The sequence below is a fragment of the Chrysochloris asiatica genome, unplaced genomic scaffold (genome assembly GCF_000296735.1).
Source record: "Chrysochloris asiatica unplaced genomic scaffold, ChrAsi1.0 scaffold00049, whole genome shotgun sequence".
NCBI classification, from domain to species: domain Eukaryota; kingdom Metazoa; phylum Chordata; class Mammalia; order Afrosoricida; family Chrysochloridae; genus Chrysochloris; species Chrysochloris asiatica.
The window spans coordinates 3,383,263-3,396,609 of NW_006408567.1; the positions used below are offsets into that span (position 1 = coordinate 3,383,263).

At 39.0% G+C, this 13,347-nt stretch overlaps 1 protein-coding gene across 1 annotated transcript in view; it reads right to left on the reverse strand.

Annotated features, from left to right (window-relative positions):
• Positions 1 to 4,854: 4,854 nt before the first annotated feature.
• GRIK1 (glutamate receptor, ionotropic, kainate 1) overlaps positions 4,855 to 13,347 on the reverse strand; it is an 828,690-nt gene continuing 820,197 nt past the window's right edge. The window contains exon 16 of the mRNA XM_006862518.1: positions 4,855 to 5,297. Within this exon, the coding sequence (XP_006862580.1) occupies positions 5,142 to 5,297 (156 nt within the window). The 3' untranslated portion in view covers positions 4,855 to 5,141. The remainder of the gene's footprint in view (positions 5,298 to 13,347) is intronic.

Below are 13,347 nucleotides of genomic sequence, written 5' to 3' on the forward strand. Positions count from 1 at the left end.
TTTAATGGTGATTTTTTTTTTTTTTTTTATGACTGGAAATATTTTTGTACTTAAACACTGAGGAAACTAGACTCAATACTTCATATGATATGTTGTTACTGTTATTGTTAAGTTCGCTCAAGTCAGATCTGACTCATAGCATCCCTGTACAGTTTCTGAGGAACAACTGGCGTGTTTGAACTGCTGACCTTGTGGTTAGTGATCCAGTGATTATCCTACAGCACCACACTAGAACTCCTCATGTAGTATTGTTGTTGTTATTGTTAAGTGCCATTTGACTCATAGTGACTTTGTATAGGGTTTCTGAGGAACAGCTGGTGAATTTAAACCACTGACCTTGTGTTCAAATTGACCTTGAGGTTGAGCACTTATCTTATGGCACCACACCAGGACTCTTCATGTAGTATAGAATTACCCTAAAGAAAACAAGGGGACTTAATTATATGAAATAGTAAGCCAACATCTGCTCCTTTCTCATTGTTTCCTGACACAGTGGAAGATTGTTGTTGTTGTTGTGAAGTGCCGTCGAGGTGGTTCCAACCCATAGCGACCCTGTATAGGATTTCTAAGGCACAACTGGTGAGTTAGAACCACCAACCTTGCAGTTAAAACAGCTTTGCAGTCTGACGCAGTAACCCACAGCACCACACCAGGATTCCTAGTGGAAGATGTTCCTCCCTAATTAAGCCTCACTCAAAATGTGGAGAGTTTCTTGACACCTCACTTTCTCATGGTCTTTTCCCCTGAATTTCTGGCCAACTGAATTGGGTCTCAACATTCCTTTTCTCCCTCATTTGGTAGTCTTGCTGCCACTACTTGGGTCCAGGCCATAATATCCTTTGCCTGGTTACTGAACGAGTCTTTTAAGTGAATCCCCTCTCTCCCTCATTCTAGTCTTTCTTCAGTCAGCTCTTTCTCTACCACAGTTATTTTTTCTACTACCTGTACCACAAAAGCCAGTTGCTTCAAGTAGATAACAACTCACTGTGATCCCATCCATACATGTCAGATTTCTGCTTCATAGAATTTTCAGTGTCTGTTATTTTCAGAAGTAGGTTGCCAGGACTTTCTTCCAAAATGTCTCTGGATACACTTGAACTGCAAACCTTTCAGTTAGTGTGTTAATCATACAGGGACTTTAGAGCTTCACATGTGTTCATATTTCAGTTTTTTGCTGTTGTTGTTAAGTGCTGGCCAGTCGATTCTAACCATAGTGACCCTGTTTGGGAATTCTGAGGAAAAAGTTGGTGAGCTTGAAACACTGACCTTCCTGTTCAAATTGACGTTGCAGTCTAGCACATTAACCCACAGTTTAGCCACACCAAATTCTTGTCTTCTTCAACATGCTGGCCCTGCTGTCTTTCATTTTCATGCCTTCCATGAAAATGCTTATCTCTCAGTCTGGATTGTTTGACTTTCCTGGCTTATGTACTTCCATTCCCTGAATAACTCTGAGTGATTCTTATTGTTGTTGTTTTTTATTTGTATTTTTTCCTCCAGGAAGATGTCTTAGCTCCTGATTCAGGCTAAGTACTTGTGTTGTGTGTTCTTTTAGAATCTGATTTCCCTAGAGTAACTTCTAATCCTTCTTAGAGTAATAGATGAGTTTTCTTCTTCATCTTACAATAAACTATGTGAAGACATGAACACTTGTCTATCAGTTTGTCATATTGTGATGGCTTGTGTGTTGCTGTGATACTGAAAGCTATGTCACTTTTTAAATGCCAGCTTTTTCAAATGCCAGCTCAGTCACCCATGATGGACAGGTTTCACTGGAACTTTAGATTAGGACTTGGAAGAAAGAGAGGAAGACTACTTCTGAATGGTTACTCATTGAAAATCTTATGCATATCAGCAGAACATTGTCAGATACAGTATCAGAAGATGAAAACATTAGGTATAGCAACAAAACATTGTCAGATATAGTGACACAAGATGAGTCCTTTCATGTGGAAGGCACTTGAAGCACAACAACTAGCATAGCTGCTTACTGAAAATAAAGTTGACCATAATGATGGGAATGAAGTAAAGCTCTGAAGATATTCATTTACTGATGGGGCACAACTCAAAATAAGGAGAAACAGTTGCAAGTATCCATTAATAATCTGAAGATGGAATTATGAGGTATGAATCTAGGAAACTTGGACATTGTCAACAATGAAATGGAATGCATAACATGGATGAACCTTGAGGGCATTATGTTGAGTGAAATTAGTCAATCACAAAAAGAGTAATACTGCATAGGACCACTACTGTAAAAGACTAAGGGAAAGAACCCATACTAAAGGTGGGTGGTGGGGATTCTTTGTTGATTATTGGACTGTTGGGGTGGGTGAGGGAAGGGAGGGGAAGGTGGAGCACAAGGCAGGGATTAGACACAGGATAGTTTGGGTGCTAAGGAGGGGACAATATTCAAGTACGGAGAGGGGAATGGAAGAACAAAGCAGATGGGAGAACAATTAGACAGATCTCAATGGGCTAAGTGAGACAGAGGTAAATAATGATATATGCACAACCTGGGAACAACAGGTTCTGGGATACAGACATCGAGCCATGATTGGAATGTGGAAAATGGGGGAATAATATTAAGATGCTTGGCTGTCTTTTGAATCTTGGTTTTCCTTGCATTATATTATAAAATAGACACTGGAGGGGGAGAGAAAGGAATAGCGAAAAGCATCACCATAGAAAGCTTGTAAGTCCATCTTCTGCCTATAACTGATTGGAATACCTAAAATGGGGCTACAATGTGCCCAATAAAGGAGGCTTCCTGCGGAGCCTCTGCAGTACATAAGACTATAGGTGGAAGCCTGAACCACATCCAGATCTCTAGAGATGGGAAATTCCCACTTGAAAGGATAAGCAGACCAACCTGGAGTGGCTAGAAGAACAGAAGATACTTCTTGAAAGAAAGACCTACAGGAAAAATATAAAACAACATAGGCAGACTGACTGTTACTACAAGAACAAGCAACTTGCTTGCCCAGGAAACATCAAGGCAAGTGGTCGGGTCCCCTCAGTGCAAACCCCCTTCCAAGACTAAGACTCAATGGGAATACACGCTGTAATTGATGACCACGCTCAACACCGATAAGGGGAAGTGAGGGAAAAACAGCCATGAAGCAGTGAGCTAAGCCCTACAAAGTTCAATAGACTTCTGTGAACCCGGGTGAAGACCTGGTTAGCCAGCAGTGTGGCAAGTCTTGGGGACTCTTGGGCCCAGAGTCAGTGACATAGCCACAGAGGACTAGAGTGAAGTGACCAGCTGATAAGAAGAGAGGACATATGCATAAGAACACCCACAGTTGCAGATAATACCCACTTATCCTGGCTTCAGTGACTGGATGATCAGAGCTCAACTAGAAGTAAAAAGAAGAGGGAAAAAAAAAAAAGTATTCTCATACAATTTGATGAACTTGACCTACACCAATGGAAGCAGTAGCTCAAAAGAGGGAACAAGTCCTTACAACAAGAATCATTTCCACACCCTCTACTTCATTATGCTTAGATTCACAATCAACACTCATGGAAGCAGCAGTCAAGAAATCAAATGACATATTGCATTAGGCAAATTTGCTGCAGACATCTTTAAAGTATAAAGAAACAATGAGATCACTGAGAACCAAGGTGTGTCTGACCCAAGCCATAGTATTTTCAATAGCCTCATAAGCATGTGAAAGTTAGACAATTAATAAGGCCGCCCATAGAAGAATAGATGCATTTGAATTATACCAATTGGAAAAAAAAAAATATTCCAAATACTGTGGACTGTCAGAAGAACAAACAAATCTGTCTTAGAAGTACAGCCAGAATGCCCCTTAGAAACCAAGATGGCAAAACTTTGTTTCTCAGACTTTGGATGTGGTATCAGGAGCAGCCAGTCCTTGGAGAAGGACATCATGTTTGGCAAAGTAGAGGATCAGTGAGAAAAGAGGAAGAATCTCAAGGAGGTGGGCTGACACAGTAGCAGTAGCAGTGGGCTCAAGTGTAACAACAATTATAAGATGGTTCAGGACCATTCTGTTGTGCATAATGTCATTATGAATCAGAACAGAATTGACAGTAATGTGAGGACAATGTTGTTGTTGTTAAACGCCGTCGAGTCAATTCCGACCCACAGCGACCCTGCATAGGGTTTCCAAGGAGCAGCTGGTGAGCTTGAACTACCTACCTTGCAGCTCAAAGGACTTTGCAGTCTGACTCATTAGCCCACAGCGCCACACCAGGACATAGCATAGCTTTATTCCTTACCATGTTACCCCAGAAGCTAGAGTGTTGTGCACACTGTGATGAGTACTATTTTGTTGTTTAATGAGTTTTTTCTTCTCAGTATCCCTTTAGTGTATACTTACTGATATTGTGAGCACCATCTGAATTATTTATGAAATTCGATTTTTCAAAACACAAAGTTGAATGATTTCACTATAATATCATAACTAGGTATTTGGTATTATTAAAAACAATTTTTTTAAAAAACTTAGAAATCACTTTTTCTATCTAAACAACTGGTATCCCTGTGTGGTACAAATGACTAACATGCTGTGCTGACCACCAAAATGTGGAAGATTCAAATCTACCCAGAGGTCCCTTGGAAGGAAAGGGTAGTACTGTATTTCTGAAAAAATCATCAGTGAAAATCCTATGGAGCATAATTCTACTCGGCACACAGGGTTGCCATGTGTCAGAGTCCACTCCACAGTATCTTCTTTTTATCTGAGTAAGAGGCTTCTTTAAAACAGCAAGCTCAACCACAGGTGATCCTTCATAAACAAAACTGAATAGCAGCAAGAAATGGGGAACAAACTGACAATGAAAATTGTTCTGAAACAACAACAACAACAACACAATAAAAACAAACAACCCTGCTGTTTTATTATTATTTAGAAAGCACAGACAGCAATTTATTTGGAGGAGAAAGAGAAAATGCAAAATATATGAGCATACAAATTCATTTCAAAAGAAACAGCGCCATTTCCCAAGTAGTATCTGTTGATGTGAACTTTTGTGTACATATAACCTGAGTTATATGCACAGATATTTGTGATGTCTTTGCATGCCTGCCAGAAATTCTTTCACCAGAAATCTGTCATGAGTATATCCTTTTTTGTTCCCTGAAAGTTTCCTACAGATGTTTTCTGGGATCATGCCACAGTCTCTTTTCTTTGAGTTCGTCTCTGATGACAAGTAAGGATACTTGTGAAGGAAGATTTCCCCTTAGTTCTTGACTTTTTCTTTAACTTTTTCTGATTCTTGAGTGAGATGCCCAGCTCTTCCATAATGGCATTGAAAGAGAGACACTAAAGGACACGAAATAATAGATCATCAGTTAAACTAGAAGTTTCTTCATCTTACTACTGCTTTGTCTCTTACCTAGCTTATTATGAATACAAGATACAGGTTTTAAGACAATTCCACCTGGTAAGCTCCCAACCAGTTCCCATCACCTCCTCCACCACCCACTTGCCACCCACCTTTTCTACTTGGGGAAATTGAGGTAACAATTTAGCCAGGCAGATTTTAGGGGTTCATTCACAAATGCAGCAGTATAAAGTTCCCCAGTCAAAGAAACCTCAGAGCTCTCAAAATAGCCAACTTACCTTTGCTGAGACACCAAAATAGAGTTAAATTAAGTCATTTCCCCCATTAAGATGATCCAAACATTGATTGGTATATCAAAGCATACGGACACTTCATAATGCTATAGAAAATGAACAAACCTTCTCTACACCAAGGCTTTGTTTTTTTCTCCCATGAAACCTTACTTTGTTCCTAAAATAAAATCTAATTCTTGATGACTTTCCTTTCTGATAAAAAAAAAGAAAAAAACAATTTTAAATTGTATATTTTCTCAAAAGAAAAAACAAAAACAAAACAAAACAGAGATTCTGGCAATAGCAATGATGTAGCTGTGGTTGAAATGAAAATAATGTGGTACTGAACTGCACAGCAAAAGTGATGGTGTAGTAATAAAGAAAATGCAATTGTGATTATAAAATGTTACACATATGCAGATGGCATATATATTACATATATATGAGAGGGCTTCAAAAATTTGTGGAAAAATTCCATTATCATTCAATGGCAGTTTTCCACTAACTTTTTGATACCTCCTTATATATATACATACATGTACATATCCATTACAATTACACTGTATCTATGTACATGCACAGTATAAAATGTTCTAATGAAACATGATTTGCTGTCATTTCTTCCAGACATAATAAGATAATTGAGTGATAAAGTCTTGCTTATTGATATTTCTATAATGTATTGGTGTTTTTGATGAGGTTAATTTGAAAACATTCTCTGAAAATCCAAGTCACTGGTAAAGCATATGGAAATGCAAGCATTACTCTTTATACTATTTGCTCACAAAATGGATATGGTTGAAAATCAAAATGACAATTTGCTGCTCTGATTTTATTTAGATTACAAGCATCATCTTAAAAGAAATTGCTCTCCTCTATGTACAAATACTAGCAACCACTTTGGTTCTTACATATCAATGTGCAATGTGCAATATTTAGTCTTGAAAATTTACATTCCATTTTATTACAAAAGAGAATTTTAAGTAATTTAGGTAAGTAGCAGTTTTTTGTTTTTTGTTTTTGCTTAATTTGAAACATATAAATTCATGTTTTAGATGTAAATGTACCAGACAAATATCTCATAGAAACAGGCTGTTTGTATAAGAATTTCTATATCTTTTAAGCATAAATGCTTATAGGATTTAAATTTCATTTGCATTATTTTGTGGTACTAAAAAGTTAAAATGCATGTCACACATGTTTAATTCTCTTTCCAGTGGCAAGTTGAGACTTCAGTGAATTGGGAGGAACATCATGTTACAAAAATAAAACATTCAGAAATATTTCATATGAATTATATTTCAAAAAATGTAATATTACAAATGAAATATAGTGATTTTTGTAACATAAAGCAATGTCAAATTTATGAGTTACTACTAAAATCAAAGGAATATTTTATATTGTCATTGTGACAGATAGGGTTGTATTGGGGCTTTGCAAACTTTATTCAGAAAATTATTTCAGTGAAGAAGGTGTTTTGCACAGAACATATCTGGTTTCAGGACAATTATTAAAATGGAAGGAACAGGGATGGAAAAGGTGCAGTGCCAAACATTTTACATAAGTTTTATTATTACAACACGTATGTTTGGAAAGCAAAATTAATTTATGGAGTACTGACATGGCTCTATAGAGTAAGCACTCAACTACTATCCACAAGGTCTGTGATTCAAATCCACAAGCCAGTCCTCAGAAACCATTGCTGTGAGTTGGAGCCAACTTGATGGCACTAAACAACAACATTACATATGAAAGAGCCCCTGAGTGGTTCAAATGGTTAACATAGTCAGCATTAACTGAAAAGGTGGAAGATTGAGTCCATCCACAAGTACCTTGGAAGCAAGGCTTGGTGATCTACTGCTGGAAAATCAGCCACCCAAAACTATATGGAGCACAATTCTCTGACACAGATGGGGTGGTCAAGAGTTAAAGTGCTTTGTTTTCTATATAGAAATCTTACAATAACCTTATAAGGAACAAGTTTTACATATATATTGTATTGTTTTCATTGTTATTAAGTGTGTTCAGTTGGTTCTGAGTCATAGTGACAGTGTATAGATCAGTTTGGACCAATGACATTTCCCTTAGCAATCCAATGCTTAGCCTACAGTGTCACACCAGGACTCCATCCATTGTCTAGGTGAATACAATTTCTATTGGCGATATTAAGTAATTAGTCTCCTCAAATATGAAGCATAAGAAAACAAAAGTCCTTCATTTGGCATCAGTCATCTTTAAAGAAAAATCATTATAATTAGCTTTTTGTGAATTGTTTGCTCATAAAATATAAATTTGTGTTAATGATTGCAATCTTGATGATTCATTTGAATTCTCAGGCATCTAATTTTAAACATTAAATTTCATGCTGCAATAGCCAAACTGAGTATCCAAATATGACCGACAAGTGAAAAGCAATAAGGAAAATAATTCCTGAAAACCTCTTCCATAGTTTGTTAAGAGTGATGGTTACAGATTTTTCCTTAATAATGTATTTCAATTAAATTTTTCTTTATAAAGAAAATTCTCCCTCCAATTTTATATTGATTTAAAATACGATAGACATCTTTTTATTTTTACTAATCCCAACAATTTACTTCTTGCTGTCAGTGTAAGAGGGAATATATAAAAATAGTTTTCTCAGTGTCTCATTTCTCTGTCTTTGGTCACAAACTTTTGATTCTCACTTTGTCTCTAACTGTCAGAAAGAAAATGGCAAGAGATTGGGGCTGACCTTTCTGCGTGCATGCTTTGGTGTAGTCACAAGGCATGATGACCTTTAAAGTCTCTACCAGCCATGAGCTCACATGAACCACATGTAGGAAAAGAAATTGTGAAGGTCATGTCCCAGCAGAGTGGCATGGGAGGGACTCAGTCATTAATCAAGTCTCCTTTTATAATCTCAGAATTTAATGTATGTGCTATGTAGTGAACTATTCAATGTTTCCTGCAGCCATAGTCTTTGTAAATATCCACCAAATTACTTTCTTTCTTAATGGGTTTGGGTAAGAGACGGTGGGGGAAGATGTTGATGGATTCTATGATTCATTTATGAGTGATCGTGGTGGTGGTGGTGGTGGTGTGCCATGAAGTTGGTTCCAACTTATAGTGACCCTATATAGGATTTCTGAGGCTGTACATCTTTACTTGAGCTCTGGTAGCATAGTGGTTACAAATCGGGCTGCAAACCTTAAGGTCAGCAGTTCGAAAATGCCAGCTGTTCTGCAGGAGTAAAATGAGACTTTGTGCTCCCCAAAAGATTTACAGCCTCAGAAATCCTGTACAGGGTCGCTATGAGTTGGAACCAACTCCATGGAACATAACCACCACAACCACTTCTTTACAGGAGAAGAAAGCCTCAACTTTCTCCCATGGAATGGCTGTTTGTTTCAAACTGCTGACCTTGAGGTTAGTAACCTGACTCGTAACCACTGCACTACCAGAGTTCCTTGACTGTAACACTTAGAAATCTAATGAGGGGATGGAACAATGTTACTATCCTGCTGGGTTTAAAAGAAGCCATCTCAGTAGCAGGAGGGGAATCTCAATAACATCAAAGAAAAGCCAGGTATAGAGCACATCCTTTGGACCCAGATATCTCAGTCTGTTGAACCTCTTCCACCCAGGGACAGAAAGATGTAATACCTGAGGAGTGGCACAGAATCAAGAGCCAGAACACAAGAAAGACTAGTGGACTTCCCAGCCCATCGAGCAAATAAAGCTAAATGACTTTGGGCAGGAACCTTTCTTGTAGGGTGGTGTGCTTCAAGGCACTTAACTGGGGGAGATAGGTTTGTTGACCCACAGAGTTAGAGTTGAGTGCCTTCAGGCTGAGCTTTATGGTAGAAATTGTGCTCTGTTAACATTTATCAGCAGTTCTAAAAGAGCTTTGTAATACTGCCAAAGGAGGACAGAGGCCAGGCCAAGAAGCAGAGGGTCAGAGAATGAGCTCCCTGTGGGTACAGCAGAGGAAAGGCTGTCCTGATAGGAGGAATTGTGCCCTGAACATTTCCGACCCTGAATTCTAACCTGCTAACTTCTCTAGTAAGCCCTGCCCATAACTTTGAGTATGGTGTCTGAGTTCTGTGTGTCCATGGCAATGAATTATTGTACCCATCTGAATAGAACCTCATACACAAGTGAAAGCTGCACAGTGACTAAGGAAGACCATAGAAGAACTGACGATTTTGAGTTATGGTGTTATTGGAGAATATTGAAAATGTCATGGGTTGCCAAAATAACCAACAGATCCATTTTGGAAGAAGTACAGCCAGAGTGCTCCTTAGAGTCCAAGATGGCCAAACTTTGTCTTTCATATTTTGGACATATTGTCAGGAGGGACCAGTTTCTGGAGAAGAATATCATGTTTGATAGGTGAAGGGTCAGAGAAAAAGAGGAAGACCCCCCAATGAGATGGATTGGCCAAGTGGCAGCATCGATGGACTCAATCAAGCTTGGCAACAGTAGTAAGGTTGGCCCAGGACCGGGCAGTGTTTCATTCTGCTGTACATAAAGTTGCTATGAGTCGGTACCGACTCGATGGCACCTAACAACAACAGCAAATAGAAAGTGCTGTGTTGGGAGTGGGGATGGTTGGTGTCTTTTTAATTGTTTTTTATTTTTTGAGCGGTACAGCATAAAAATTGGGAATCTGAATGAGGATCAAAATTACAGTGACTTTAAAAGCTTTTGTTGTTACTGGACCTGACTTTCATGAATTCCCTCATGTGCTTGTTGCTGTTGTTGTTAAGTGCTGGCTGGTGAATTTAAACCATAGACCTTGCAGTTCAAACTGACCGTGCAGTCAAGTGCATTATCCCACTGTGTCACACACCAGGGCTCCTTTTTGAATAGGAATCTCCAGAGATGGACATTACTTGAACCACCAGCTTAGCTTATTGCCAGTACTTCATTACTTGTCCTCCAGCACCACACCAGTGGAAAAACCTTCCAAAGAAAACATAACTCTTATATTTCCTCATCAAAAAATATAGGAGAGAGTGTGAACACAGTCCCCCTACTACCACAAATTATGCAGTATCAGCACATCCAGATGTCATAGATAAGCCTTGCCCTGGGGAAACCACCCTCATGATCATGGTATCTCCCCTGACAGGTAAGTGCATTGTTATTGTTGTTAAGTGCCTTCAATTGGGTTCCAACTCATAGCAAATTAATATAGGGTTTCTGAAGAGCAGCTGGTAGAGTTGAACCCTATCTCCTTTTTAAAAAAATGTTTTATTGTGAATTACATAATAGTTTATATGGGAGAACATTAGCTTTACATTCATCCTATCGTATATCATTTCATTGCCATGGTTACAATCTCCTCAGTGCATCATCGACCAGCCAAAGGTTATACCCTGCAAGCCTGCTCCCTGGTTGTCAGCACACAGCCCCTCTCCCTTTCTGGGTCTAAAGTCCCCAGCTGCTCCATCTCGCCATGTCATCATCTCTGCCTCTATCTCTGGCATCACTGTTTCTCTGGGTAGGGTCCCGCTCTACACTCTTCTCCCTTGATGGTCCCAAGGATCTCTGCTCCTGTACTGCAAAGTCATTCACTCTCCTCCTTTTGATACAAAATGTCTACCTTTACATTTCTAACCCTCACAGTCAGTCCTGAAAACAATTATTCACCATTATGCCACATGAGTGCTATCCCCATCTCTTTTCATCAGCCCCACCCAGACAGATTGGATACTACTCAGTGGAGATTCTACCTTCCTCCACCCCCTCTGGATCTAGGCTACCTCTTGAAAGCTTGTAAGCTAATCACTTCTTGCCTTTGTAGCCCTACCATTCTGGGTTAGTCAATGTCTAAGTTGCCCATCCCTATATATCTTGTGTATCGAGGGTGTGGGAATGATCTTCGCTGTAAAGATTTGTTCCCTCTTTTGACCTACTGCATCCATAGGGGTAGGTCAACTTCAACAACAAATTGTATCAGATTATTCTTTTTTGCCCTCTTCTTTCTTCTTCTAGTTGAGTTCTGATCATCCAGCCATTGAAGCCAGGTCAAGTGGGTATTATCTGCAAGTGTGGTGTTCTTGTGCATATGCCCTCTCTTCTTATCAGCTGGACACTTCACTCTCTGCTCTAGTCCTCTGTGGCTGTATCACTGACTCTGGGCCCAAGAGTCCCCAGGTCTTGCCATACTCCTGGCCAACCAGGTTTCCACCTGGGTTGAACCCTATCTTGTGGTTCAATCCGACCTTGTGATCCAGTATTTATGCTAACCGTGCCACACCAGGACTTCAGGTAAGTGCCTATTTTTTATGTTTCAGCATAGGGGCTAAATTCATAAATTCTCATTTTGTTAGAAACTATGAGATATAATGGTATTTAGCCAGCTGCTTTGCTCCAGAAGTGGGACAATTGGGGGTAAAGAACCTCAACATATCCTCCTATTATTTGCATTGCTTTGGAAAAACCTCAGTAGCTTGTAATCGAGGTTCTTCCATTTTTTATCAGAGGGAGTTCTTATTTTTAATGGATGTGGCACTGTGGGTAAATGTGCTGTACTACAAAGTCAGTTTGAACCGCAAGGTCGGTGGTTCAAGCTCACCAGCTGCTCCTCGGCAGCCCTATAAAGGGTCGCTTTGGGTCATAACCGACTTGATGGCATTTAACAACAACAATAAGAAATATGTGCATGGTGGCACTGTAAGATAACAATAAGAAATATATGCTTGGACTTGGAGCCACACTGGACTTGGAGCCACAGGGTCAGTGGCTTGAGCTCACGAGGAGCTTGACAGAGAAAGGTGAGACTTTCTGTTCCTGAAAAGATTTACAGCCTTGGAACCCTATATAGGGTAGCTGTAAGTCAGAATCTATTCCATGACACTAAGTATGGTTTTAGATTTTAAGGATATAAAGAGATAATTTGTTTTCTACATTTATCTCTAATGAATGTAATAGCCTAGAGATGCATAGTATTTATATAGTACCTTATTCTTTCTGATACTTCAAATTCAGAAACAACCCACTAGTTTTTATAGCAATGTGATTTTTTTTGCACAAGATTAATAGGAATTTGCTTTTTTACCAGCATAGAGTTGAGTAATTTGGCTAAATAACCAAAGTCATATCAGATGTGATGGTTCATTTTATATACGTAGGTAAAGAGTTACAGCATTGGAAACTCCATACAGGGTATCTGTGAGTAGAGATCGATTCAAGGACACTCAACAGCAATAACAAAATATATGTAGTGGGGAGAGCAGCAGCTCTGCAGCATAAACACTAGATTGTAACCCACAAGATCAGTGCGTCAAATCCATCAGCTGCTCCAAGGGAGGAAGATGAGACTGTCTGTTCTCATAAAGGTTTATAGCCTCAGAAATCCTATCCAGGGTTGATATGAGTCAGAAGTGATTCAACAGCACTTAAAAACATCAATATATTGTCAAATTCTCACTTCCCATGACAGAATTCTGGTTCAATTTCCAATCAATACAGTCATGTACAGCCTTTGGTCATCTGTCAATGGAGGCTTGCATGTTGCTATGAAGCTAAACAGTTTTCAGAGGAGCTTCCAGGCTAAGTAAGACTAGGAAGAAAAAAACTGATATTCCACTTTTAGAAATACAATAGAAATATTGTGGATCAAAAAGGAACGTTATCTGATATACAAGTTTTGTTTCATTGGGCATGGGGTTGCCATGAGTTGGCAACAATAGGACAATAGCTAAAAAACAAAGACATATAAGTGACTATTAAATTGTTGTTTTTGTTGATTGGTGCTGTTGAGTTTATT